This window comes from Anser brachyrhynchus (assembly GCF_964034855.1).
Source record: "Anser brachyrhynchus genome assembly, chromosome: 13".
Lineage (NCBI taxonomy): Eukaryota > Metazoa > Chordata > Aves > Anseriformes > Anatidae > Anser > Anser brachyrhynchus.
Window position 1 is genome coordinate 20,878,736 of NC_137708.1, and position 27,177 is coordinate 20,905,912.

Below are 27,177 nucleotides of genomic sequence, written 5' to 3' on the forward strand. Positions count from 1 at the left end.
AAAAAAAGAAGTTGCAGTGCTCTGCACCCACCCCCGGCAGGGCAGCTGTGCACCCTTATAGCACTGTGGGGTTTGTAGTGCTGAGGCCTAGCAGAGGGGTGCTGGAGGAATGCGGTGTGGCCCTTACACAGGCTGGGGCACCAGCCTGCCCCCACCCCAGGCTCCATCCCCACTGCTGCACGTTGACCATGCAATGTGCAGGGGGGCTCAGTCTGTGTTTGTCTCATCTACAAGTGCCAGATCGCCAGCACACAAGCTACATGAATTAGGTGTGGATTTTTTTTTTGGTCCTGTCCCCCTTGCCCCAAGCCTACCAGCTCTGAAGCAGCACTACCCATATGGGATGCCCCTTGATTTTTTTTTTCTTTTTTCTTTTCTCTCCTTTCCTTGGCCTGTTCCTGCACTCCCAGCCATCCCCATGGGTTTTTGCTCAACCTCAGGGCTGAGCCGTATGGGAGCTGCTGAGGGCTCTGATGGAGCCCCACACACACAGCGGCATCACCCTGGGGCTGCTGCAGGGAACATGGGATGGTTGGTGCCACCCTTGGTGTGGTTCATCACTGCTGGCCTGGTTCTGCCCCTTCCCATGCTCCCACCCTCCCTGCCTGCTGCCTGTTGCACCCTGCCAGAATCACACCAAGAAAAAACAGTTCGTTTTTAGGGCGCCAATCCCCACAGTCTTATTTCCCGGAAGCATTGTGCCCCAAAGCCTTTCCCCAAACAAAATAATTGTTGGTCCTAAACAAAAAAAGAGACAGACTTGCCTGGCCACAGTGGTGCCCATAGGCAGGCAGCACCTCTCCTTGGGGGAAAACATCAGCCAGCTCTTTTTTTTTTTTTCTTTTTCTTTACAGTTTTATTTACAAAATGTATTAAAACTCTTTGTACAACACCTCATTAAAATGAGGCTCAGTAATTGATGCCCACACATGCAGTTTATGCTTTTACAGCCATTAGTTTGCTTGGCAATTTTTCTGCTCACTGAAGTGCAGTTTCAACAACCAAAAATAGGAACTTAAATTACACACACACACACACACAAAAAAAAAAAAAAAGAAAGAAAAAAAAAAAGAGGAGAAAGGAAAAGAGAAAAGAAGAAAAGAAAAGAAAAGAAAAGAAAAGAAAAGAAAAGAAAAGAAAAGAAAAGAAAAGAAAAGAAAAGAAAAGAAAAGAAAAGAAAAGAAAAGAAAAGAAAAGAAAAGAAAAGAAGAAAGAACACAAGAGACCCCAAAGCAAAACAAAGGAAACAAAGGAAAAGAATATATTGAACCAGGTCACCATGAGACTACTGCTGAACTTCCGATAGCTTGAAGTTGGTAGCTGGGATTTGTAAGCAATTGACACGTTTTGTTTTAGATTTACATGCAAGTTTAAAAAATATCGAACCATTTACCAAACTCCTTTTACTGGTCTGAAGCCTCCACTCTTTAAAAATTTATTTGATAAACACACATTTTTATACAGCTTTTAAGAAAAATGTTTGTTTTAAATACAACTTATAACTGCACAGCTTTAGTTTGCCCTTGCTGGGAACGCGATTGCATTCAGAAGTTGAAAAAAAAATCACAGTTTCATGAAACAAAACAAAACCAAAACCAAACACCTTTTTTGTTCAATAGCTTGTTAAAAACTTGAACAATAAATTATTCTCTGATGAGCTTTTAAAATGATTTTATATTACATTTTGTTGGAAATACTTATTTTTAACAAGACTTTGCCCATATAATATTTTTTTTTTCTTTTAAATCCTATTAAAAGTTCAACTCTATCATCAGCAAACTAAATGCCTAAGGGTCAGACTGGTTTAAATGAACTTCTTTTTCACTGTATGTTACTGATGAAACAAAACCCTACAGTAAACTACAGAAAGTACATATTGTCGTATTAGAGGTAATTAGTATGCAGACATTTCATTGAACGTTTCCCATGTGACTGACAATATGTTTAAAGTGTTGTGGTTTTTTTTGTCCTTTTTTTTTGTTTTTAAAGATGACGTTACGCAGTTTCCAGGCAGAGGGTCGAGGCTGAAAGGCTGCTGCTGCTGCCTGTGAGGAGGAGGTGGGTGCCAGCCATCCCCACAGCGTGCGCTGGGCTGCAGGAGGGGACGGGAGCATCCTCCCGCCAGCAGCCATGGAGCCAAAGCTGGCAGGAGCTGCTATAATCTACCAGTGCTAGCTGTAGTCATGTTAGGTCGCTAAGTAATACTCGGGAACTGCGGCTCTAATTGGAGTTACTACCCTCTTCCCATACTTCGGTTTTAAAACGACAACTGTTGAGAAGCATTAACTGAGCACAGTGCTAGTTTTGAGAAAATTGGTGTGAAGCAGAAGCAGGCCTGGGAAAAACTAACCTGCGCTTCTCTTGCTTCATTGCTTGATATTAAACATTGAATTAAAATGCAAATGCACAGCAAGGAAAGAGATATATGATCTGAAACTAAACAGCAAGTAGCTTTTTTTTTTTTTTTTAAAGCCACCCAATGTCATTTTAATAAAGCACCTGTAGGTATGCCTGATGATAGGAAAAAAAAAAAAAAGGCATACAGTATTTTCTGCCTGCACTTAGCTACCTTGTCAAGAAAATTAATTTAATGATCTGGAAGCAAGACATGCAGTTCCACAGATTACTTTCTTTTGGATTTACAGATTCACAGTCAGTGACCTTAATTTTTTTTAATGCACATATTCTTTTCTTCAGGTATTATTCACTGATATACAGAATTGCTCAAATTAGCTGGAGAGTTTAAAGTGGCTCGAAAAAATAAACTATCAATCACACCACCTGTAAGTAAATACTTCAACCACATTGCCATCAGCCCGGAAAGCAGTGCCAGGCCAGGCCGTGCATGCACAGCAGGATCTGAGGCTGGGCGTCAGGAAGAGTTTCAGAATTGGATGTGGTCGGGTGGCTGATGGCACCGGCTGTGGTTTGCTTTCAGGACATGAGTTCAGTTACTGTGCAGTGGTATCAAAGAATGGCTTTTGTTGCACTGATTTTTTTTACAAGATTTTTTTTCCACATAGTAATGTCTTATTACCAGTCCTTTCCTTTCCTTTTCTTTTCTCTTTTCTTTCTTCTTCTCTTCTCTTCTCTTCTCTTCTCTTCTCTTCTCTTCTCTTCTCTTCTCTTCTCTTCTCTTCTCTTCTCTTCTCTTCTCTTCTCTTCTCTTCTCTTCTCTTCTCTTCTCTTCTCTTCTCTTCTCTTCTCTTCTCTTCTCTTCTCTTCTCTTCTCTTCTCTTCTCTTCCTTTTCTCCTTTTTTCTTTGCTTCTCCTTTTTTTTCCTGTTTTTTTCTTTCAAGCAAAGCAAGAATATTTCGGTGATGGTTTGCATTGTTGTGAGTCTCAGAGTCTTCCATAAGGCACTGAAGGAAAAAAAATCAGTTTTTCCTGTTAAAAGTTCATTGCACCATCATCAATGCATGTCATGCCGACACCTCGGCTAGAGTACGACTGACTGGCTCAGGTGGTCCGAATCTGTGAAGTAGCCACATTCTCTGCTGCTTCTCCTCCTGCGTGCTGTCAGAGCGAGGATCTGTAATAAAAACAACGAGATTTCATTTTTCTCCTCTGAAAGGGAGCCTTTCATTAGAAGGTAACGAACCAACCTGCACGGGAAAGGAGGCAGCACGAGCAGCACTGAGCTTTAATAATGTCCAGTGAGGCTGGGAACAACTTGCCCCGCTCCTTCACTTGTGGCCGGGATGAGATGTTGTGCTGCTGGGGTGTTCCCAGGGACCCTTCTTCCCTGGGTGCCCACGGCCTGCTCGGCAGCAGTCTCCAAGCCCCATGCAGCCTGTAGGCAGCTGGTATATATAATATGTATTGAAAATGAGCTTCCAAACCTTCCCCCCCCTTGCCTGGGGCAGCTCCCCGGTAGCCAGGCAGGAAAAGGATGCAGCCTGTGTGCATTGTGGAGCTAGTGAGGGTGTCACAGCCACCTCTAACAATTCAGTTCTGCTTTGCATGCTTTACATATCATGATTTCTAAAAGCACTTACCTGATCTGAGTATGGCTATTAAAAATAACAGGGAAGAGCTCTCAAGCAAAAGAGGTGTGAATTCTGGATTGTTTTTAAATTAATAAAGTTGAGATTTATTTTTTTTAATTAACAAAATATTTGGATTCAGTGAGCCACTGGAATAGCAGACCACTGGGGAGAGGAGTCCTCACTGCAGCATGACCCCACCATCACCATTGGTAATGCAGGCTGGTGACGAGCCTGCTTCTGTGCAGGGGAGAACTTTAAATCCCCAATAGCCCACACCATGGAAAAGAGACTGCCAACGCTCTGCATTTTTAAAGACCATTTACAGCAGTCCTCTAGTGCATACAACAAAAGAACACACGGAAGTTAAAGCATAAAGAAAAAAAAGTTTTTTTTTAGTTGACTGAACCGTACTCGTACCCCTAGATTTTCACGCTTTCTGTGCCATACACGTTGTAGCCTTCTCTGTACGTAGCGTAATTCTGGGTATTGGTGGCGGGAGCAGGTTTAAAGTTTTGGGTGTTCTTGGTGAGTTTCATTCGCTTGGACTCTGCCCGAGACTTGTAACAAAACTCGATTAAAGCCACCATCATGGCGAGCCCAAGGCCTCCAACAAGAATATAGAAAACCCCGGCCACATTGCTCAGGCTCAGAGCACTGGTCTTGTCCTAAGAGAAACGAACCATGGCATTAGTTTTGCTGTGAGAAAAAGGCAGACAGAAGACAGGTTATTTTTCACTCAGTCCTAGCCGCAATGACCACACATACACACTTTCTGATCCAGAGTTCAGATTCCCCAAACCCCCGCATGACCCGACAACCTTACCCACGGCGGTCACACTGCGTGACCCGCTCATTGGTGCCACTGGCCCTGCGGAGCAGGGCCGGCAGCAGAGGCTGCTCTGTCCCGCACCGTTTGCTGTGTGAAACCTTGGCCATGTGGAAGGCGGTAAGATTTTTGCCATTGGCTTCCCCAGGCCTTCGCTGCCCCACAGCAAAGCTGCCTAGGTCTGGGCACCGCTGGTGGCCAGGCCACCTTCGGGATACTCTAACAGGCAGACTGGGCTACATAAAGTAGCAGGCTCTTACATTATAAAATTAAAACCAGAAAAAAACAAGCCACTGGACACCTGGCTTTAGTGAATGTAGATAAAATTAATGAGATGCTGCTATACTTTTCTACCTTTTTTTCAACAGGTTTAAAAAAATAAAAATCAGCCCTAGGAAGATGGTCAGCTAGGTTAAGGTCCAGCAGGAGAGCCCTAAGCTAATCCAGCACCTGCAGCGACCAGCTGAACAAAATGTGCTGCCTGGGGTTTGCATCCTTTAAGGATGTGACAGACGGGGGAGCAGGCTTTTGGTTTTAAAAATGGGATTTTGTAATGAGCTTAAATAGAAGTGCAATCCTTTTGCTGCTGCAAAAAAGGGTGTTGGTGGTTCTTGTCTGAGCTGTGAGGCAAGGTGAGCCTCCTGGCTGCTGCCAGCCCCACTCTGCCTGGGCTTACTGCAGACGCCTACAGATGAGACGCCTACAGATGATCTGAGTGTATGACTATCTCCAGGAGCATCCAAACTTCATGCACTCGGAATAAAAGAGGGTCTACCTTGTTAAGTGTCTGTGCATTTCACAGGCAGTTTAGATGGATGCAGTTTTAGCAAGCAGCCTGCTATGAGCTCTGAAAATACTGCTCATGTGCACCCCTTTACAATTATCTGGTTTGCTGCTGCAGCGGCTATGCTCAGATTTCCTGGGATCCCGGCTTTATCTCAAGCAACAGGTCCGAGGCTGTGCCCCAGGCAGTTTCCAGCCCAGCTGACAGCAGTGTGTTTCATTGCTGGCTGGGCTGGAACTCAAAATGGTGCCTGACTCATGAAGGAGCCTCCAAATCAGAAGCATTTTCTGTGGGAATTGTTACAGCGAGTGCTTTCAAAGGCACCAGGGAGCTAGGCACTCGGTTGCGACTGATTTCAGCGGGAGAAATCCTATAGGTGCCTTTGAAAATATTCTTTACTCCAACAATAAGCACAGCACATCAGTGTTTTCATCCTCAATGCCTCTTTCAGTATAGAAAAACAAAACAAAACAAAACGAAACTCTGTTTTCTTTTAACTTAGCAGCATAAATGAATGTTTGCTGCAAATCCAGCGTGGCTGATGCAGCCACTGCTGCCCATGCTGGATGTCCCAGGGCACAGAGGTGTTGCAGCAAAATGGTCCCAGGCATAAGGAGAACAGCAGACAACGTCTGTGTAATGTATCACCAATAATAGTTCCAAAATTCAATCAAACAAGTTTCAAAGTGACTTGGAAAATTGGGCAGGAAGGATGTTTCTTCCTTATCCCAGGTCTGCCCTGCTATTTTCTACCCCTAACAAGCATGTGACTGTTTTTCTAACTGGCTTGTATAGGATCTAATTTACAATTTTGCAACAAAATGTGGGGGCATTCAATCAAACAAAAAATAATAATTAAAAAAAAAAAAGATGCTGGTCTGAATAATATACACTGGCTGTGGTGGAACTTGGAAATTCAAATGAAGATAGCAGCTTTGAGGGCTTTGGGGAATTCTCCTTCCACGTGTGTCCAGCAAAATACTAAACAGCAAAACATACTTACAACTTAAGTATGAAAGAAAAATGCTGTCATGTTCGGAAACAATAGATATATATTTTTTCTATTCTTTTCTTTCAACCTTCAAAATGTAAATTGCAACTTTTGAAAGTCATTCTTTGTATACACAAACAGTGGGTCAAAATGTGATTTCTAATCAGTACGAAAAGACCTTCAGCGACTGACCTTACTTCCGGAGTCCTTGGCTCCACATTCACCCTTATCGTACCACCATTTGTTTTTCAGCTTGTCTAAGATGCCTTGTTCACTGAGTTTCAATACTGCAAGGTTTACAGGAGTTCTTCACGTGGGAAATAACATAAATAACATTATATTATGTTATTTTATGTTATTCAAGCTTTAAACTACTTTAAAACTATACAAAGCGATAAAGCAGGGTTCCTGGCCACAAAGTATTTACACTGCAGGCAACTGGATCATCCCCTTAAGTTAATGCTAGAGCAACACTATATTACCAGGTCCTGCCCATATCGCTTTGAGTAATCGGCACTCACTGTTAAATGAAGGTAGGAGAAACAAAGCAAGGCCAATTTCCCACTTTTGCACAGCCCCAGGCATTGGGAGTAGCTTTGTGGCCGGTGGTGGCTCTGGTCCAGCAGGACACCCCCATGGCACTAACAGAGAGCGAAGCCCCAGCAGACAGTAGCATGTGGGCTCGAGCCACCAGGCCCCGAGCATCCCAAACGCAGCCGGCACCCCGGGGAGCTGCAGCAGAAAATCAGGATGTGCAGACCTGTATGAAACACCTCTGTGAATGTCAAAATGCCGGGTTCGCGTGCCCAGAGTGGGCCATTGATCCGTAGCCTTGCCGATGCTTTGCCACCTTTTGGGATTGGCACCGGCTTTGTGCTGATGGGGACCGGCTGGGTCCCAGCCAAGCCCCCCAGGAGCCCCCTGACCTGGCTGGGGTGAGCACAAGGTCCAGGCATCACGTGCAGCCAGAGAGAGCCGAGCGCCTTTAGGCATCTGCTACGAGCCCCAGCAGAAAGAGCGGCGTGGATGATTGTTGAGAGAACGGCTCTCTAATTTTAAATTTCATTTAAAAACTATCCAATTTGGAGAGATTTTATGCAATACATCTCTCCGCTTTGAAAAAGCATTGTGCTGCTGAGAATACAGAAACAACAGGGAGAAGGTTATAAACACCTTTCCTGCTCTCTGCATATTTTATCGTGCAAATGCTCCCTTCCCCCCAGTCCTATTCCAAACACTATTTTTAATTTGCATGCCTTTATAAACACCTTACTGAGCACGGAGAATTTGCATAACATCCAATACATTATAGATTAGCTTTCACAATATTATACAGTATTGGGAAATGAGGAGGCTTAACATGCTAATTAGGGCGCTTTATTATTTTTTTTAAAGCCAAGATTGCAGTTAATTGTGCACATGTAACTGCCAAAAAAAAAAAAAAAAAAGGTAAACTAAAATTATCTTAACTAAAGAGAGGGGACAGGGGAATTTGACTATGGTATAGCAGGTGGGCAGGCGACCTGGACTCCAGCACCCTGGGGACGGGGACACCAGGCACCCCCCTGAGCCAAGAGCCCATCCCTGGGTGCTGGACAAGGAGCGAATTTTGGTGTCACAGAGCATGAGGTGCTTCTTGTTGGACCAATGTCCTGGTACTGAAGGCAAGGGAGGTTTTTTTCTGTGCTTGCTGCAGGAAGGTGACTTTTCAGAGCTTGCCCTGGCACTGTTTGCTTGAGGGCTTTTTTATGGACCAGCGAGTTGCCTGTGACCTGTGGGATGGCTTCGTCCCAGTTGCTGACCCCCTGGTCACCCCACCAGCAGCTCAGGGGATTGTTTGTTCTGTTCCTGGGTCTCTCTCTCAAAAGACTTGCATTTCTTCATCTTTTTCCTGGGATAATTTTGCACTTTCCAGCTGCTTTTTTAAATTAGATTACTGATCAGAGACTGTATGGGTTGCTCAGTGAGGTCCTTAGCCCTTTCCCTGGTGGCTTCAGCTGCTTTTCCTCTGCCTTTAATTTATGATGGGATTCTTTTTCATCTTCCCCTGCGTGATTTCTAGACCAGCTCCTGATTAGTTTGATTGCTTTTATCACAGTGAAATGTTAAGGTGTTGAGAGCTTGTGCTCTTGCTGTGCTCCATACTCCCAGCAAGGCGAGGTGTGGTGAATGGGATAAGGCCAGCGGCAGTCCTGTGGTACAGCACAGGGCCCTGGGGTACAGACTTGCCGTGGTTTTCCTCCTCACCATAACTGAATGACTTTTTGTTCTGTTGTTTGTTATTTTAATCCAGATTCACCTGATCCCAGTGTAACCACGTGAGGTTGGGTGTGTTGGGCATCTTTACAAAACGCCGCTGAGATTTTGGTGGCTGATGTTTATATAGGACTGGAAGACTTGAGTTGAGGGAAATGGTACCAATACCCTAACACTGAGTAATATTGCCCCCAATGGCAAATCAAGCCATTTGCTATGGCCGATTTATTTAAGGGAGGCATGCCATTGAGAAGACTGGTGCCCAGCCATTCTAACAGCCTTCACTTTATTAGTGTGCTGCAAACGTTGTTTGACACCTGGGACAGAGAGGTTGTTCACTGGTGTTTCAGCAGCTCGGTTTCTCTGTTCCTGGTTAGAAGACCCCACTTGGGTGCTGGCAGAGTGGGCACCCATCCCTTACGGCCAGCGAACAAGAGGTGCCAGTTGCTGCTGCTGGCTCAGTGGATGGGACGATGCTGATGGTGTGATTTTTGAGAGGCACTGTGCTTTCATTCATTAAAATCCCACATCTGAACCGGGTCCCCCAGGCTTCTGGTTCAGTTTAAAAATCCTGAACTCTTCTTCCTCTCAATGTAGGAATTGCTATGGCACTTCCTTGTCACGAAGGTGATCTTCCACAAGACACAGCACTGCTTCCAGGCTGAGGATGTTCCCCCTGCTTACATGTGAGATAATCCCTCAGAAGAAAGGCAATGTGCAATGTGCAGAGCTTCTATTGCTTTTCTCTTTCATTCTCTGATTATTTTCCATCCTTGCCATCAATACAGAAAAGAGGGAACACTTCAACACAGAACCCATCTGGCTCTCTCATTCCTTCTCTTCATGACACTGTCACTCTGTCTGAGGGATTTCTCGCCTGGCCTCCTCTTGCTGCAGCAGCTCAACAACATTTCACATTAGTTGCTGTAATTTTTATTCTGTTAAGAAACGCTGTGGCATGATGATTTTTCTTTCTGGCCTGAATGAGTTTGAAGTAGAAGAAGAGTAAATTAATCATCAAAGAAACAATTCTTTATCAGTCCCAGATGTTAGCAGGTATAACTCATGTGCCTTACGAATTATAAATCATAACAGGTTTTAAATCTGATTAATGACCTTTTGGGCTCATTTTCATGATTCTACTTGCACCTCTATAAAGCAGATACACAAAACCAGAGTTCATACACAAAACCGTTGCTCCAGCTTCTACAGGCTTCAGGAGGCCGCAGCAGGCCGAAGGCCCTCGTACACCTGCAAAAGCCGTCATGTTTGGGCTGTTGGTGACCAATTCCCACTACCTACCAATATTTTGATGTGCCAGTGCTGCGAGCAGCCCGTGTCACTGAATAACCTGTGCAGGAGCGGCCAAGCAGGTTCTTGGCAGAAGTGCTGTTAATTGATGAGAAGAGCATCTCCAGTGTCAGCCTTGCTAGGAAAGTGCATTTTCCGGGAAGAAACTGGGACATACTGATGGCTGCGGCACTGTGCCCTTGTTCTTGGCTTGGCCCTCACATGCCAAAGCGTGAGGGAAGAGCTGCTGAGCATTCAGCAACTTCAGGAGCAAAAGTCACTTTGGGACAGGAAAATCTCACCCACTAACACCTAGGCTTTTGTCAGCTGCATATAACCGGTGTCTAAGTAGCATAAACTCTCTGTAAAACCATAGTTATGTTTATTACTTGCAATCAATAAAGATTTAAGTGGTGATTGGAACAGCTTTGGATAATTAATATCCCATTCTGTGCTCTAATGGATGTAATATAAATGTTATACCCAAAAATGATCATTGCCAAGGACAGCAAATGAACGCTGCAGACACCACTCTTCTCCCCTCAAACCTGATAAAATGTTGCTCAGAATTAATTTAGGATTTTCAGACCCAATCATTCAGAAAAAGGAAGCTGGAAAGAAAAGGCACAACAACTAAAGGCTCATGACGGCACTCGATAAGGGCTTCCTCGGTCCCATCAGCAGCCAGTTTCTGATGTTTCTCAGATTATTTGTGTTCAGGGCTGCATCCCCCGTGCCCACCTGGGCAGGACGTCTGCTGTCTGACATGAGGCCAGAGCGTTAGCTCAGTGCTGAGGATGAGAAATTTGGGAGCAGTGGCGATGGGATCCTCCTCACAAGGCAGATGGACGCTGGCTCCAAATGTACGGTACATGTGGCCACCAGAAGGAGCCTGTCCCCTGGCTGAAGGGCCGAAGACACAACTTCCTAGTGTTCTCAGAACCACATCTCCTACAACGTAAAGTCCTGAAGAGTCGATAGAAAGCCTTTTTATTTTTAATTTTTTATTTTCAGCAGTATATTAGATGCCAAATAACTCTGGGTGAAGTCCTGTGGAAGCACACACGCATATTAGGGATGTGACATTTGTAGAAAAGCTGTTTGTGTACCCTGGCACTGGCCATTTGGGGTGCGTTAGGGTAGGCAACATCACAGAGCCAAGGGCACCTCTGGGCTCCGGCTGTGTCACACCGCGCTGGCTGTAAATCTAGTTTAATATCTGGCTAGGCCAGGTTTATGGCCGATCTGTGGGCTCAGAGCAACAAAAAGCCACAGGAGGCTTCTGGCAAATATGTCCCTCTGAAGACTGAGAGATTAACGAAGAACGATGTCCTCACTTGGCACTAATGTGCAAGCCTTGCTGAGCAGCATGAAGGCAGACCGTGAGCCGCAGCCTTGTAAAGGGCCTTCACCTCCTGTGCAAATCTCAGCGACATAAAGCAGGCAAAAGCTCAATGTTGCATCAGATCTCCATGAGTACATTATAAAGTGTTTTTTTTTTCTTTTCCCCCACTGGTTTTATTTTTAATCCCTGTTATTCTTACCTAATCTCTTTAATTTAGGAATTTGACATATTTAGAGCACTACTTCCTGCAGCATGATTTTTTTTCTCTTGTTTCTTATGACCACAGCTGTCCTTGCTGGCTGAGGCATCACCAGAGTTGCTGATGTCAACACAACCCAGCCAACCGAGTTGTAACATCAAAGAGTTTAGACATTGAATGCTTGGGTTTCTAAAATCCATCTCATAACAACAGAGGAAAGGGAAGCAGAATAAGGTGCAAGCAAACAAGTAAAGTGCTTAACTCAGAAAGCTTCTTAAAATCCTTTGGGGCAGAACCACTGAAAACACTGAATTAATTGTTCCTGTTGGTGTCACTGGCAAATCTTCACTCACATCGGGGGACGCAGGGGGTGAAGCTGGTTGCAGAGATGTGATAAGTTCCGCCTCTCACATGAGCCAAGCAACAAATATCTGACGGGGACAGGGCAAGCCCCAGACAGCTGCCCCGAGATCTCGTTCAGGAACCTGATGAACCCAGGACTGTCCCAAGGGGAGCAGCCAGTGCCCCTGCCCCATACCCCACGCCTGGCAGCTCCTGCACATCACAGTGAAGGGCACTGGCAAGAGCAGACGTCAAGCCCCAGCTCTCTGCTCGACTTGACAGGGCACCAAACCAATCTAACTAACAATCGCCTTGGCATCGTTAAAATATAAAGATAGAAACAATCCAGGAAGAGATACCAAATCCAGCACTATTCTCCAGAGGGCATTGCTTGAGGTTAAAGACCTGTCTAAATCAAATACAGCACTTTATCCCCCCAAGCTCTATAAATCCCAACCTGATCTGTAACTACTGAATGTACTTTTTGTCAGATCTTATTACTGAAATAATTTCTGACTAGATAGGAAGCCAGAGGGTGAATGTATTGCCCAAGAGTTCTGCTCTTTCCTAGATCAGATCTCTCTCAAGATATGGCCTGTCATAATTCACCAATTTAGTGATGTCTCTTTGCCACGGCTTTGTGTCTTGCTATGCACACGTGTGTCAGAAACGGGGAAGATTTAGGACGGAAACGGACTCATCATTAAAACTCACTGTGTGTGTTTAAAGACTACAGTTGCATGGTACTTGAAGCAGGCGTGAACAGAGCCCTGAAATACAGTCACTCGCTATTCCTCTTTATTAACTTTTGCCTCAAAGAGTGATCTTCTGTATTTCATACTGAGCATTTCATATTCACAGAAACAGCAGCAGGCATTTTTTTTTTTTTTTTAAGAAACGAACACTTGGTTGCACTCTGCCACCATTTCCGACCTTTGTAACTTCTTTCTGCCCTGCGTTAACCAGCAGTTGCAGGCGTACAAACATGTAACATCCTAGGGATTGGAATGCTTTATGGGTGGGCAGAGGAAGGGGTAGAAGTGAAAGCCATCTCGTTTGAAAAGACGAAGAGCTTTCAAAATCAGGAGATTAAAACTAGGCACTTCGAGCCCCATACATCCCCAAGCCACTAAAGAAATACACTGCATGCTGATGGCTGGTGTCACACTCAGAGGCATCGGTCACAGCATTAAATCCTCCAACAAAAGGGTTTTTTCTCACTTTTTCTCTCAACGGCACAACCAGATGCCATTCCCCTTGCTGCAGGCGCTGGCTGCAGGCTCAGCCATGGCTGTTGCTGACTTGGGAGGTTCAGGGAGATTGCCGCATGTTTTGCTTGTTTTGTGTATTGAATGGTGTCATGGGATGACAAGACTCTTGCATTAGGATGTAAAGGAGTTTTTAACATTTTTTATGCTGTCCTACTGCCAGCAGCAGAGCCAGGAGGTGAACACAGGCAGTGCCATGTTCTGTCGTATTTACGCAGTGCAGCAGCCTGCGAGGACTGCTCCTACTGAACAGGCACCTGTGAGCCCGGGACAGTTTGTTTTATGCTTACTTTTTTTAGAAGAGGGTCAGAGCACCCTTTGCATCCTTGTGAAATCCTCTAGGGATTTCCTTGCAGAAACTAGGTGTGCATTTTAAAACCAGGTTTTAGCTGGTGCTGTATTTGCTGCAATGTGGAAGACGAGCACAGATGCATGGTGCCATCACACCACCTACACGCACGCTGAACAGACCTGTGCAGAGCCAGACGTGTCACCGCCTGCGACCGCAGGTTCCTCCACGCTTTGCGGATAGTTTGCAGTTTGTGTACAGCAGCCACAGTCTCTAGGAAAGTATATTTATATGTTTCATAAATGTAGCTCAAACAAATTAAAGTCTGTACTAACAGGATCATAATTTAATAGAAGTGCCAAGTGCTAATGCAATAATACATGCATATTGGATTAGGAAACGCAAGCTGTAACAAGTCATTGTAGTTCATTTGTAGCAGTGCCTGAGACTCGAGGTAGGGCTGCGGCGAGGGCGGGTGGCGCAGCAGCCCAGGAGAGGGGCAGCAGCAGGACGGCGGATGCTTAACGTCACGCTCCAGCCCACAGTGCCTCCAACAGCAGTGTGGGCCCTTCCTGGGTTTACCTGGATCCTTCCTAGCCTGGGTGATACGAGCAAGAGACTCAACTTACCTTGCGTGTGGGCTATCCCCTCACCTTCTCTTTCTCTTGCTAGACATATCCACTTTTCCCCCCGTCTTCTATGATCTATTTTCCTCCTGGGATGGCCTCTTCTGTGGCTCCTGTTCCTGGCTCCTCAGGCAGCTGCGGGCAGGTGCTGCACAGTCAGAAGCCCACCAGGCCCTCACCGAACAGCTGTGTCGCTGGTACAAACCAGACGTGTCCCAAGCACGATTACAGCGCTGGCGAGCGCACAAGTGCCTGCGTCCATCTGAGCTCAGTGCTGCAAGGTTAGAATTACTTTGAAGAAGAAGAAGAAAGGCATTTATTTTTCCCTTTGTATTTTATATGACAGTCATTAACAATGGAGAGGAAACAGCCGAGCCTGGAGCCCCATACAGATGCTCAGGACAGGGGTCCTGCTCTCCACCTGCAGCTGCTGGTTTTCCCTTGTCCTTTCTGCAGTCCCAGGGAACCAAGCCTCAGCTCCCCCAATCCTGACGCTTACAGTGCAGGATAAATGACTCATGCAAGCAATTTATGGAAAATTACTCTTAAGCACCACACATATTATCAAAATGAAGGCATGAGTCACAAGCCTTTCGCTAAGGTTTCCTGTGGCCGTGAAGGCAGGACGTGTGGTCGCTCTGCCGCAGTCAGCACCGCACAAGCACGCTTCCCTGTCAAGGGAGCAAAGCAAGTCCCCACGGCAGCTACATCAAAGTTACACAAGCAAAATGAAGCAGTTCCTAATCCTTAGATGCCAGCCCTGACTCCACCAGCTCCTTCCTAGCCTGGGCAACCTGCTCGTCCTTAGTCCTCGTCCTGAGTCTCCTAATTCCATCCTCCCTAAACCATCCTCAAAGACAGACATTTCACTGACATTTCTGCAAACCAATGCAGGCTCTCTGCCCTTCTTGGCAGTGCTCTAAATGAGATGCTCCACTGAACTCTTAAATTGTTAAGACTTCATTAGTGGTAAAAAACATACACAGTTTTATTTGTTAATTTGCTATGAAATAATAGCTGTCAATTAAACACATATTTCGATGTCTTCCTTTGAAAGCATTATTTTGCTTTTTAAACTGTTATTTTGCTTTGTCACTCATTTGCACAATACAATAATTTCCTAATACTTTCCTAGGTCTGAGCATGAATTAGCTCTGCGCTACTACCACTGGCTCTGACCGGCCATTTTATTTTTTCCAGATCATAACCCAGGCCTATAGAATGGGTAACAAGTAAATTCATGCCGATGAACATAATTTCAAACAAATTGCTCAAATAAACTGTGCTGCACCTTTTTAAGCTCGCCATTTCCCCAAATGTTCTCTATAAAGCACCACACGTTTGGTGGTGGTGCTCTTTAGATGTTAGGTATCATCTAAACTGATGGCTAACAGATTTCTTCTAAAAATATGCCACTTAAAAAATTATGCCGCAAATGCTAGCTGCTGTGCTGCAGATGTATCAAAGCAAAATAGCATTGAGAAATGGGGGAAATGAATCCCATCTGCTAATGGCCCTGCTCTTGTCTCGGAAGGGCTCAGAAATGCCATGCTTTATGATGTGTGGCTCAGAGGGCAGAATTCAAACAGCTCTCCGGAAAAGTTATCCTCTGATTAAAAAGAAACAGCCAAAAAATGAAGCAGTATTGCATCAGGTATCATTTCACTGATGCCTTCCAAAAGAGATATCAGCCTAAAAAAGAATACGTTAGAGAAATTAAGTCAAATAATTAGCAAGGGCTCCTGGCATGTGAAGTTGGTGAAATGCTACATTCCAACAATTTCCTCCTGTGCTGGCTGTCATTCAGTGTTACCGTGAAGGTAGGAGAATACAAGAAATGTATCAACAGCAGAACTATAGAAATTAATCTTAGCAGAAAATTGTTCCTATGCAACTGAATAATTAGTTTCCCTTAAGTCACTCATCCTGCTGTCTACATCTCGTTTTCTCTATTTCTTGTTAAATTCCTATTCAGCCATCACTCAGCTCTGGGATGATAGGATTGTATAATAAACAAAATAATTAGTTTCCAAACTGGTAATACGCTGGTAATAACATATTTCCTGGAATAATATATATTTTTTTAATAGTAACTGCTATTCTGCATTCTCTCACAATAGCAAACTCAGGCGACACCTATAAGAGGTTGTGAATACAGTATAATTGTGCCATGAAGCCAATGGATGAAACTAAATAACTAAATTCATGCTCATTTAAGAGAGAAAAATGGGCAAATTTCGATGCACCTACCAGTATGCCTGTGTCAGCTAAGTCACTCTACACTTATTAACGTCACATATGGATGGAGCACGGCTCCCTTTGGTTTTAAGCAAGACCCAGCACCCAGGGAAGCCTGGATGCTGCGGGGCAGCCCCATGCCCGCTGTGCCTGCCTGAGCTGGCACATCCTGATGGCACTGAAATGTCAGCTGAGAACTAGCTCAATCTCTTTAGTCTTCAATTACAAGTGGCTGCAGGAGTTTTGGGTGCTCATAGGACTAATCTTACACAGTTCCTGTCATGGAGTAGGTTTAGAAACTTTCTGAAAGGCCATTCAATACCTTCTCCGATTCCTACCATAAGCCTCAAAATCCTTTTGAAATTTCGAGTCACTGGGCAATCTTCCAGTGCCCATGATCACGTGGCAGCAAGAAGAGAACTCACAAATACAGCTCGGCATTACTGATGCCCTGACAGGTGAGCTGCACACAAAGCTCAGGTAGGACACACAGAGGGACCAGGGTCCTTCACACTTTGGTGATGGGCACTGGCACGGGCCAACGGGTGGCATACTTACCTCTGGCTTCACAGCTCTGCTTAAGACACTGGCACCACCATTCATTTCTGCACGCAGTTCGTTTGCAGGAAGCAGGCAGGGCTGACTGCCAGTTCAGGGCAGCTATTCCCCAAGCCCGGGCCTCTACTGGCTAAGCTGAGAGAGGGGCTCTGTCAGCTCAGCCGGTAGAGAGAGCTGCCCTGAGCGAGCAATGGACCCTGTGCATCACCTCCCCATGGGGTGCACCCGCCGAGCAGCGACTTGATCCCCCAGGTGCCACCTCCTTCACTCAGTCCCCTCAGGTATCGCCTTCTCTCAGGGAAAAGGGAAAAAAGAACAGCCCTGAAGCAATTCCCATGGAATTCTCTACTCATAAAGCCATGCTGGTATGAGCAATTAGCTGTGTGGATGGGATGAGATCAGTGCAGGACCTGGAAGGAGGATGGAGGGGAGAGGAGCAGCGTGGGTGGAAGGGCTCGAGGATGGCACGGCCATGACACTGTGATGGCAGAGGATGTCAGCGTGCTCTGCCGGGAAGGCATCTGTATGTCTGTCTGCCTGTCTATCCAAGTGCTGCACAGCCTGAGCCTGCAGGATTGAGTGCCTGCAGAACGCTGCCTCAAAGGAAAAGCCATTTTGTCATAAAAGAGCCCTTTGATTTACGCCATCGCTAGAAATAACAACTAACCCCTTCCCTGCCTGCCCATCGTGTTCGCCCTTCTTCTGTCCTTGCTGGACAGTCTGTCCTGGTGTACCTCTCCCAACATCTACCGAGCACGGCGAGAGCTTGCTAATAGGTGGTATTACTCTTTTTCAAAGGACTTTCAGCACAAGCAGAAGCAGAAGGATGACCCTGCCCTAATTATGACCATTTTCAAAATCCTTCTCAGTTTCCTCAGGGTTGTAAGCTTTAGTTGACTGCTTTTAATGCAAGGAACTTGCAGCAATGAAGTTCATTGATGCTGCTTGGTACAAAGGGTTTGCTTTCATGGAGGTAGTATTAGACAACGCAGTGCTGGATCCCAGGAGAATATTAAACATTTAATATACCAGCAAGTATAACATTATATAAAAACGTTGCATGAAGGATGAGCTGCAGAGCTAAAAAGCATGTAAAAGCTCGCACTCATCTGCAGGCTGCTGTTGAGCACTGCAAATGCAGGCACTGAACGAGCCTGAATGGGAGATTTTCTCCTTCCTTTTGCTAATATCAGAGATGAGGAGCTGAATAACTTCGTAAGTAGCCAACTGTAAGCAACTCTTATTAATAGAACACAGCAGTAATTTGCAGTAATTGTCTGAAACTGTGGTTTCCTGAAAATACTATTCTTATTGATCTTGGACCAAAGATGAAACATTTTTATAAGGGGGATCAGAAGCTACTGTTCCTTAAGGAACTGGATTTACTAGCTGTAAGAGAGTGTCACTGTGAAAACTAATCTCAGTACTTTTCAGTATAACAATGTATTTGAAACTAAATTCCTTAGTAATTCCCGTACCAAGGTGAGCAACAAAGTCCAACCTGCTCTAGCTACAGCTTCTCTTCACCAGAAATTGCCTGTTAGCTCTACAAGGCAGGGCTGGCAGTACTAAAGTGCACACAGCTTCTGCAACAGGCGAGATCTTAAATCAATTTCAGGAGCGTGGCTCTGGCATGGCTGCTGGGTGCAGCAGGGGACCCTCTGCCACAGAAGGCAATGGAGGTGTTGCCAGTGGTGCCACCAGAGCTGGGGTTTTAAACCATGCTTGAAAAGCATAGCAAACACAAGTGCAGTGCTCCTGTGTGCTGTGGTCGTTGTCATATAAAAGGTAACTCTAAGCAAAACTACCCAAACCTTTCTTTAAGATGAATTTCCACTTTACTGCATCATTTTAATACACTTCATTGCTGCAAGCAACATCTCTTGTTTCAGCTTCACCCACTGCAAGTGCTAACTCCTTACACATTGCAGTTATTGTCAGTATTTTACCATTAATGGGCGACCACCATCACCGTTTAACTTTTAGCATACCAAAGTATTTGAAAGTAAATTCATTGGTAATTCCTGTACCCAAGACAACTGATAATATCCAGCCTGCTCTAGCTAATGCCACTGCTGTGATCAGTGCTGAGTGACCGCAGACTGCACATGATCTAGCAGCCGCCGTGTCCTTCCCTGAGCTATGGCACATGGGAGCAGCCCAGCTCTGGAGACCAGGCTTCAGCCACAGAACCCACTGGCACCAGTCTGTCCACCAAAGTCCCAGGCTGGGCTCGCTGGGGACCTGTCTCCAGAAGAGTCCAGGGAAAGGGAGCCCTTCCTGACACACACAGCCTCTCAGCAATGCCTCTAACCCACAGCTAAGTCACAGAGGAGGCCCCAAAGCCTCATCCTCAGGGTTTGACACAACAGCCGGGTGCGATCGCGTCTCCTTGAGCAGCCACAAGTGCTGGCTGCGCAGGTCCCACCGACACAGGGCTTCTATCTGTTAGTTCAATGAGGTTTCCAAGCTTGACCAAAACTGCTGCCGACATTAAACAACACTGTTTCTTTGCAAGAGCCACTGGGCAAGCAAATGTTTTTTTTTTTTTTTCCCACCACAATTATTCTGATGGTTTTGATCTGCGTTTTTTTTTCCTTGGTGAGTACAATAACAGCCTTGCCGATTACTCTCCACTAAGGTACCCGATTGTGGTGACATTGAGGCTGACCTTGGAGTCACCTCCCCCGCTGCCGCACTCTCCTTTGTCGTACCACCATTTGTTTTTCAATTTGTCCAAGAGGCCTTGCTCATTCAGTTTTAATACTGCCAGGTTAACAGCATTTCTTGAAACGATAAAACATAACTTGTAAGAAAAATGCACAAATGCTTAGGAAATCGTAACGTATAAAAAAAGGAGCACAAGAGGACAAATTGGCTAAAATTTCACAGAACGTGGAGCTATAAAAATGTTTGTACAGCAAATACAGGGTTAAATATTGGAAGGTGGCATGGAGGATAACATTTGCTCAAAACTGAAGTGTGCGGGATGGGGAAATTGTCTTTGAGAAAAAAAGTAACAAGAACACCACATCATGCAGTTAACATTCGTCACATATGGCAGGTTAACTCGGCTTTTACCATTTAAATTGAAAAAGCCATCGAACTGTAAAATTAAAACAGCAACAAACAATCAGAAAGGACAACACGAAGAGAACACTAAAAAATGGATGCATTAAATAAACGAAACCGTAATTTACCGTCTTATTTAACTCCATGGAATATTGAAGATTTTTAAACTTTAAAAGTTACCTCAAAATCCACAAGAAAGAAAATGACAACACAATACATCAGGGTAGGTGGAATACTATAACAACATGGATATTGTTATATTATTCCACCCACCTTAATGCTGAGCCTTTGGGGGTGGCTACACCATAGCCCTTGGAATCCAGGTTCCCGCCGACTTTCATGGTGTCGCAGGGCTTGCGCTGCTCGATGTACTCGTTCATAGTTGACTCCAGCAGGAAGGCGAACTTCCCCTTTGACTTGCGCACCCTCGCCACCCCGTCTGCCGTGGTTTTGGTGAACACGGAAGGCTCGGCCGACTTCATGTATGACCACATTTTCTCATAGACGGCGATTTTTGATCTCTGGGAGAGAGGAAAGGAGGGAAATGAAGAGCGACGTGGGTACCAGGGATGCGTGGCATCACCTAGGGCTGCTGCACCAGCAAAGCCCCCTGGGCACTACCAAGCCATGGAAGTGCTTGGGAGGGGGGACACATCTCAAGCAGCCGCTCCTTTCCATACAAGTCCTCAGCAATGGTTTTTGTGCTCACTCACAGTTAGGAAACACAACTGCTTACTTATTAAATGTTCCCAGTAAAGCATGAGCCTGCTTTTCACAGCGGAGATGTAAGGTTTATGATACAGGAGGCAAGAACAGCTCTAGTGGCCTCTTAAAGTGGTGCTCACATGAGGGATATAAATAGCAGTAACAAAACCCTTTCTTATGTAATAATCAAACTTTCAAAATTCAGTTTTCCATTCTCCTAAAAGATGGCAAACACAAATATTAGCAATGAGCTGAAGCAATTGCTGGTTAACTGCTTGTGTGCCATGCACATATTTTTTTTAATTTCTCCTGTTTTTTGAGACTGAGCCATTTCTAACAGCCTCTAGCTCAGCACACAGGTTTTGTGATGCTGGAAATGCTGAGAAATGCGTTACTTCCCCCTCTCCCACCTCCTCTCCAGTAAGACTTAAACCACCCTTAGATGTTAAAGCCACCTCAAGGCTCCAAGGCATCCCTATCTGGCACTACCAGTTAAACTTCCCTCCTTCGTCGATAGAAGGCAGTAACACTTACGTTATTGCCCTACAGTCTAGAAATCCCAAGGATTTATATAAGGCTTTCAGCCCAGGCTGTGTTTATCTTGAATTTATGCCGCCTACTCCTTGCCAGTTTCCTGTCCACAGCCTTCCTTGCAGAATGGGAATGAAACACGCAGTAGCTAAATCTAGCTCAAATTTAACAAACTTGTGGCAGAAGACCGTTAATGTCCATCAGCTTGATGATCAAGACACGTTTCCTCCTCATTCAGGACAATTTAATGTGTTTTGAATAATGCAATGCTTAACAGCCAGCCTGCAAACATTTCATGGGAAGTAAATCCTGCCTTCACCATTCTTCAGATTAAAATACCCAGCTAGCGTCACTATGACAGAGAGCGAGGAGCACGGAGGGCAAGATTTTATTTTAATTATCCTTCCTGATGAGCTGAAAAATGCAAACCAATTAAAATCAGCACCATTGACAATACAAAATTAGAGAGACGGCAATGCAATGTGGTTTCATTAGGAGCTAGCTGGCTGGGCGGGGTGCTAAGAGCAAGCCAGAGGGATTTGCATGGCAAACACCCCTTGGATGAAGACCGGCTACGTGGGTCCTCCTGTCAGCACGAGGAATGCCAGGCATTTGGAGAGGCGAGGAGAGGTGTCCCTGCGGGGCGCTGGGAGCTGCCCGCAGGTGGTGAATGTCACTGGTGTGGTGGCTGCCACCTTCTTCGTGCCCCGTGGGCATCTGTGCACAGCTGTGTGAGGGGTAGAGTTCGCCACTGCCCCCGGCACGGGGTTGACCACGGCCGGAGCTGCCCGCTCTGCTCATGCAATCCGCTCACGCAGAAACGTAATAGAAACAGATTGCTTGGCCAACACAGGGACTGCATAAGCAATGTTAATTCTGCTGTGTCCTAGTTTCAAGGTGCTTGTCCCTACAACCTTAATCTTCTTTTAACATAAATAATACAAATGCACCTGCCCATTTATATTTGGAAATGGGCATCTAAAGGACAAAAGGAAGGTAAAAATGTGGCTTTACTGGTTCTCTTTACATCTCTCAGCCAGCTAAAATAGTTTGCCTTCAAAAATAGTGCAGACACTATGTATGCTTCTGCTTGTTTTCCTCTGTATAGTGTGCCTTTAATTACACAGATAAACCATAATTTCTTTTCATCTTCTAACTCACACCAGAATGTGTCTTTAATAAGTTCTTTCATGCTCTTTCCAGCTGGCCTGCCTACCTAAAAGCAATTGCCAATACATCTGTGTGTTGTTAATAATAACAGTTATCTGATGAGTGCCAAGCACACTCAGAGCTGCAAATGGTCTGAGCAAAGCATGGTCCCTGCTCCAAGGGCAAAGAGTGAACATCATCATCCATCATTCAAAAGCCCAAATTCCATGACTCAGAAATATAAGGCCACAGATTTATTTTAAACTTCAACAAATAAACTAGGTTTTAGAGTTTGCTACCTTCATTTTACTCTTCTGAATGATCTGGTTAATAAAAATCAAGACACTTCTATATGATCACTGCCCACATCTCTCTCTGCCAAGTGGGATTTTTGCAGTACCTTGTTATTAACAAATTAACCAAATGAGTACAGCAGTCTGGTCTGATCTAAGTAGACAGAAATGTGCAAGCTAGGAAGCTTTAAAAAAAAAAATGCATAAGGCAAGTCAGTTTTGGAGGGGCCAGGGTCCATGAAGGAGGGCCTGGCTGAGGTCCCGGGAGCGGGGACGGGATCTGTGCAGGCTCCGTGCTGCTGTGTCCTGTGGGGCTGGTGCTGCTCCTCACAGCCTGAGGCTGGGCTTGGTGTCTGGGAAAGCACCAGGGTGTTTTTGCCTACCCTAGGGACCATATTTTGCACCTGCTCCACTCAATGAAATGGCTGGTTGGCTAAAGGTGGTCAAATACACAAAGAGATGAAATGAAAGATGGTATTTGGAGTAAATGCTTGTCCAATTTTCCAACTGCTTCAAAAAGAAAAACACAAACAACCCCAAAAAAACAACCCACCCAAACAAAACACAAACAAACAAACAAACCAAACCAGAAGCCCCTAAAAGTCACACCTGCAAGGGGGTCTTGGCCACAGAGGTGCCTGGTACAAAAATGATTTATGCTCCCACACAGGGTAAGGTTGGACAGACCTACACCACTGGTAGAGTTCAGTGGCAGTAAAACATTTTCCCTCTCATTAAAGTGTTACTTTTAAGGAGATATTTAGAAAAAAAAAGCTTAAAAGCAAAGATTTAAGCCAATTCAGAGCCCCTAACTGCAATAACTCCCTGTGCTCTGCAACTCCTATTTCATTTCTTTGATATTGCTCTCAAGAAGTCTGTCACACACATTTCCTTGGGATTTCAAGGGTATATTATTATCATTTTTTTCTTAAAAGCAACATTTTCAGTGTTTCATCTAGGCCTCGGGACACATTAAAGTGTCTTTCCATGATTAAACCCTTGCTGCAGACATAAATAGAGCCCCTCCCCCCCCCAAGGCGACGCACCCACAGGGCAGTGCTCGGCACCATGAGGCTGCGGCGTCACCATCAGGCCGGCAGCCCCTGCTGGGCCTGTCACCACCCAGCACCCAAACGCCTGCCTCCTCCGGGTGGCAGTGGGCTTATCATCAAAGGAAGTGCCAAGTCAAGCCATCCACATTTTTAACTTAATTTTGCCTTGCAGTTCTCCCTCTTTTTGAGCAGGTTTGTCTCCAGCACCTCAACGGAAAACCAAATCAAGACACAGCACCGAGATGTGCGGCATGACCTAGGCCAGGCCTGTGTGCCTCGCGTGGCTGGATGGCATCAGGACAGCAGCAGGATGGTGGCAGGTTGGTGGCAGAACAGTGTCAGAATGGCGTCAGAGCGACCCATCAGCATGCCTACTGCTTCAGTCCACCTTCCAGCATCAGCAGCTCAGCGCCGTCAAGCCCGGCCCCACAGCACTATGATCAGACACCTTTGTTCCTCATTCGCATACTCAAAACTGCCTAAAGAGATAGCACAAAAGCCAGCACCTCTCACAGGGTTATTTGACGTTGGTTAAATTTACCTCTAAAGAATCTTTGTGGCAGAAGCCTTATCCCATTAACTGCATTACCTTCCCCCCTTGCAGACGTCTGTCTCACATTTCGGCTAAAAGTGACGTTGTGTCAGCTCCTCCGCTGCTGAGTGTCATGAAGCTGTTATATTTGAAAGCAACAGTGCTTTTCCTCTAGAGCTGAAGTCTGTTACAGGGATGCCCTTTGCCCGTTTCAGACGGTTTTGCCCTTTCTGCCACCTCCTCCGCTACATGCAGGTCTTCTTCAAAATTCCCTCCTGTTGCATGCTAGTGGAATATTTTGTTAAAAGGATCAAAAATGGACCTTTGTTTCTTCTGATGGGCACCAGGAAATTATTTCACGGCAGTCAAGTGCAAAAATGTTCTCTTACAGATGATTACCGGTGATAACCCAGTCATGAGCCAAATTCACCTAAATCAACTTTACTTTTAAAATAAACTGCACATTCTCTCTTTTTTCAGCCTGTACATTTAACATTTCAGACCATACTGATTAACATTTTTTACGTCTGTCTTCAAAACTGAGAGAGAGAGGAACAAAGAAACAAGAGACTTGAGAAAGAGAAAAGATGCCCACAGCAACTAAGGACAAGTGGGAGAACATTTCATGACCACAATGCTATTGTAACAAATGGGACTGGTGGGCTGAAGAGGGAGAAGACCCAGAAGGATGCCAGTTACTACTGCCTGGTCTCAGGGCTGGGTCCAGGATATATATAGGTTTCATATACTTTGGAGTAGCCCAGTATGCACTGAAATGCAGTAAATGCAACGTGGACATGCAGCAAATGTCAGATAGACTGCTGAAAACTGGATTGGGCATCCTGACCACAGGGATAGGCAGGGACATCTATAAAGGACCTGCAGCAGCAGAGGTCACAAGCTTTTCTACTATACCAGCCCTGTCACCACATTATAGCTCTTTAACAAGGGAAATTAATAGCCCTAAGTCAGACAGATGTTGCTGACACAAAACACAAAGGTCCATACTAAAAGCAGTGCAGGTATTTAATCTGAATAATGCATGCTGCCTTTATATAGATGCACGCCTCACTGATATGAACCTGAGTAGTTAAGGGTGAACCTGAGCTTCATTATCATCCATCATTGCTTTTCTTCTACATGCACAATTAGCTGTTCTACAGCAGGTAATGAATCCAGCAGCTTATGAACCATTAAAAAGCAAGTCACTCAACGGGAGTGAAAAGGGACCGGGAGACTGCCCTGCTATGGCACCTGCCGCCTGGCTTTGGGATCACTTCGAGACCCATTGGTTCTGGGAGCTGCTCCCAGTGTGGAAAACCACAACCGAGTGGCTACAACCGTCCTGGTCTTCTGGACAAGATTTGATCGGATGGATGCCTGTCTGCTCCTGCAAGCGTGGCGCAGAGCAGCCTCAGGAAGGAATGCAAGGCAGGGGCCGGTGCCCCCGGCCAAATGCCAGCTCTGGAGCAGGCGGAGCCTGGCCTAACACTGCAGCTTCAACAACATAAATGTGATAAATATTATTGCTAAGGTGTCTCTGCCTGAGATTTCCAAGCTCTTTACTAAGAAGGAAAAAGTAGGTCTCAGAGAAGGCCTGAGGGCACGTTAGTCCCCTTTCCCAGCTGTGGACATGAAGGCAGGGATGTCATTTACTGAATGTCGTAGGGCACAGTCTAATAGATCAATGTCACAGCTTTTAGCCACAGATAACTTGTGATGCCAGCAATTTACTTACCTATATGGACAGAAAAATCAATCCCATCATTACATGAACCTCTTGTTTTTATTACATTCTGGGCAGAAGAAAGTAGGTCAGAAGCCACGAGCGCACACAGGGTGCTTCTCTTTCAGCAAGGCCAGCCTCCAGATCTGCCAAACCCTATCCACAGCATATGGATTTGGGGGACGCTGCTGATAAGCAGGGCCAAAGCACGTCTATGTGAACTAGTCCTTATATTTGCAGGAATATACAAAATGTTGTATGCATAAATGTAAAGGAAAGGGTGAATAGTTCATAGTCAAGTTTGGGATGGGAGACACTGTCACGGTGGTTTGTTACCAACGCTAATGAAGTTCTAACTTCTGCTTAGAAGTTGCAATCTCCTTTCCCAGTTGAGGCAAACGAAGCTCAGAGAGCTGGTGGATCAGGCCCACAAGCCCAGGGCGTCCTGTTTCCTTCTAGGGTCCCCTAAGCAAAGGCTTGGCTAGTCCCTGTATGGTGACTGTCAGGACAGTGAGCACTTTCTGGAGCAGTCACCCCCGAGCCCCCGGCTGCTTCCACCCCTGGGCAGAGCATGGCTGGAGCCCGGGAGGGAGCTGGAGGAGGAGGAGGTGTGCAGGGAGGCCCATCATCAGCACTGCACATGCAGGGGATGGGGACGAAGCCCGCAAAAAAAATCCTCCAGGCTCCAGCAGCATTCCTGCTTTACCACACCTGACACTCAGAGTGTCCCAATTACAAGAGAAAAGTCCATCTTGTAAAAATAACATGTAAGAGTTTTCTTTTGATGCTTTCTTCTTGTGCATCACGGTCATTTTGAAAACATGGGCTTTGGCAGCGGGCAGCTGCTGTAACAGACACCTTGTCTCAGGTGCACTCCGCTCACACAGACAGGCGAGCAAACAGTCACTCTGGCTGCAACGAGACTTCGCTGACAAGTCAGTAACAGTCTGAGGAGCAGAATGTAAATCAAGATTTAAAACTTCCCTTCCTGGCACAATATTGAACTTCAGCCTGTGCCTAGATTCATCTCCTCGCTTTATTGCTGCCATCCATTCCTGCACGTTGCAACACTGATCAGAAAATTAAAATGAAAGTCTTTACCAGGAGACAAGCTGT

The 27,177-nt window shown here is 45.5% G+C and overlaps 1 protein-coding gene across 7 annotated transcripts in view; it reads right to left on the reverse strand.

The window, feature by feature from the left end:
• Window positions 1-827: 827 nt before the first annotated feature.
• Window positions 828-27,177, reverse strand: part of GRIA3 (glutamate ionotropic receptor AMPA type subunit 3) — a 174,097-nt gene continuing 147,747 nt past the window's right edge. For 3 of the 7 annotated variants that reach the window (XM_080553787.1, XM_080553788.1, XM_080553785.1), the window contains 4 exons: window positions 20,347-20,594; window positions 6,783-6,897; window positions 4,407-4,654; window positions 828-3,532 (listed from right to left, as the gene is read on the reverse strand). In XM_080553787.1, coding sequence (XP_080409913.1) covers window positions 4,409-4,654; window positions 6,783-6,897; window positions 20,347-20,594 — 609 coding nt within the window. In that variant the 3' untranslated portion in view covers window positions 828-3,532; window positions 4,407-4,408. Of the gene's footprint in view, window positions 3,533-4,406; window positions 4,655-6,782; window positions 19,788-20,346; window positions 20,595-27,177 lie in introns of those variants that run through there. The other 4 variants (XR_013938867.1, XM_080553786.1, XR_013938868.1 and 1 more) reach the window with 4 other exon arrangements.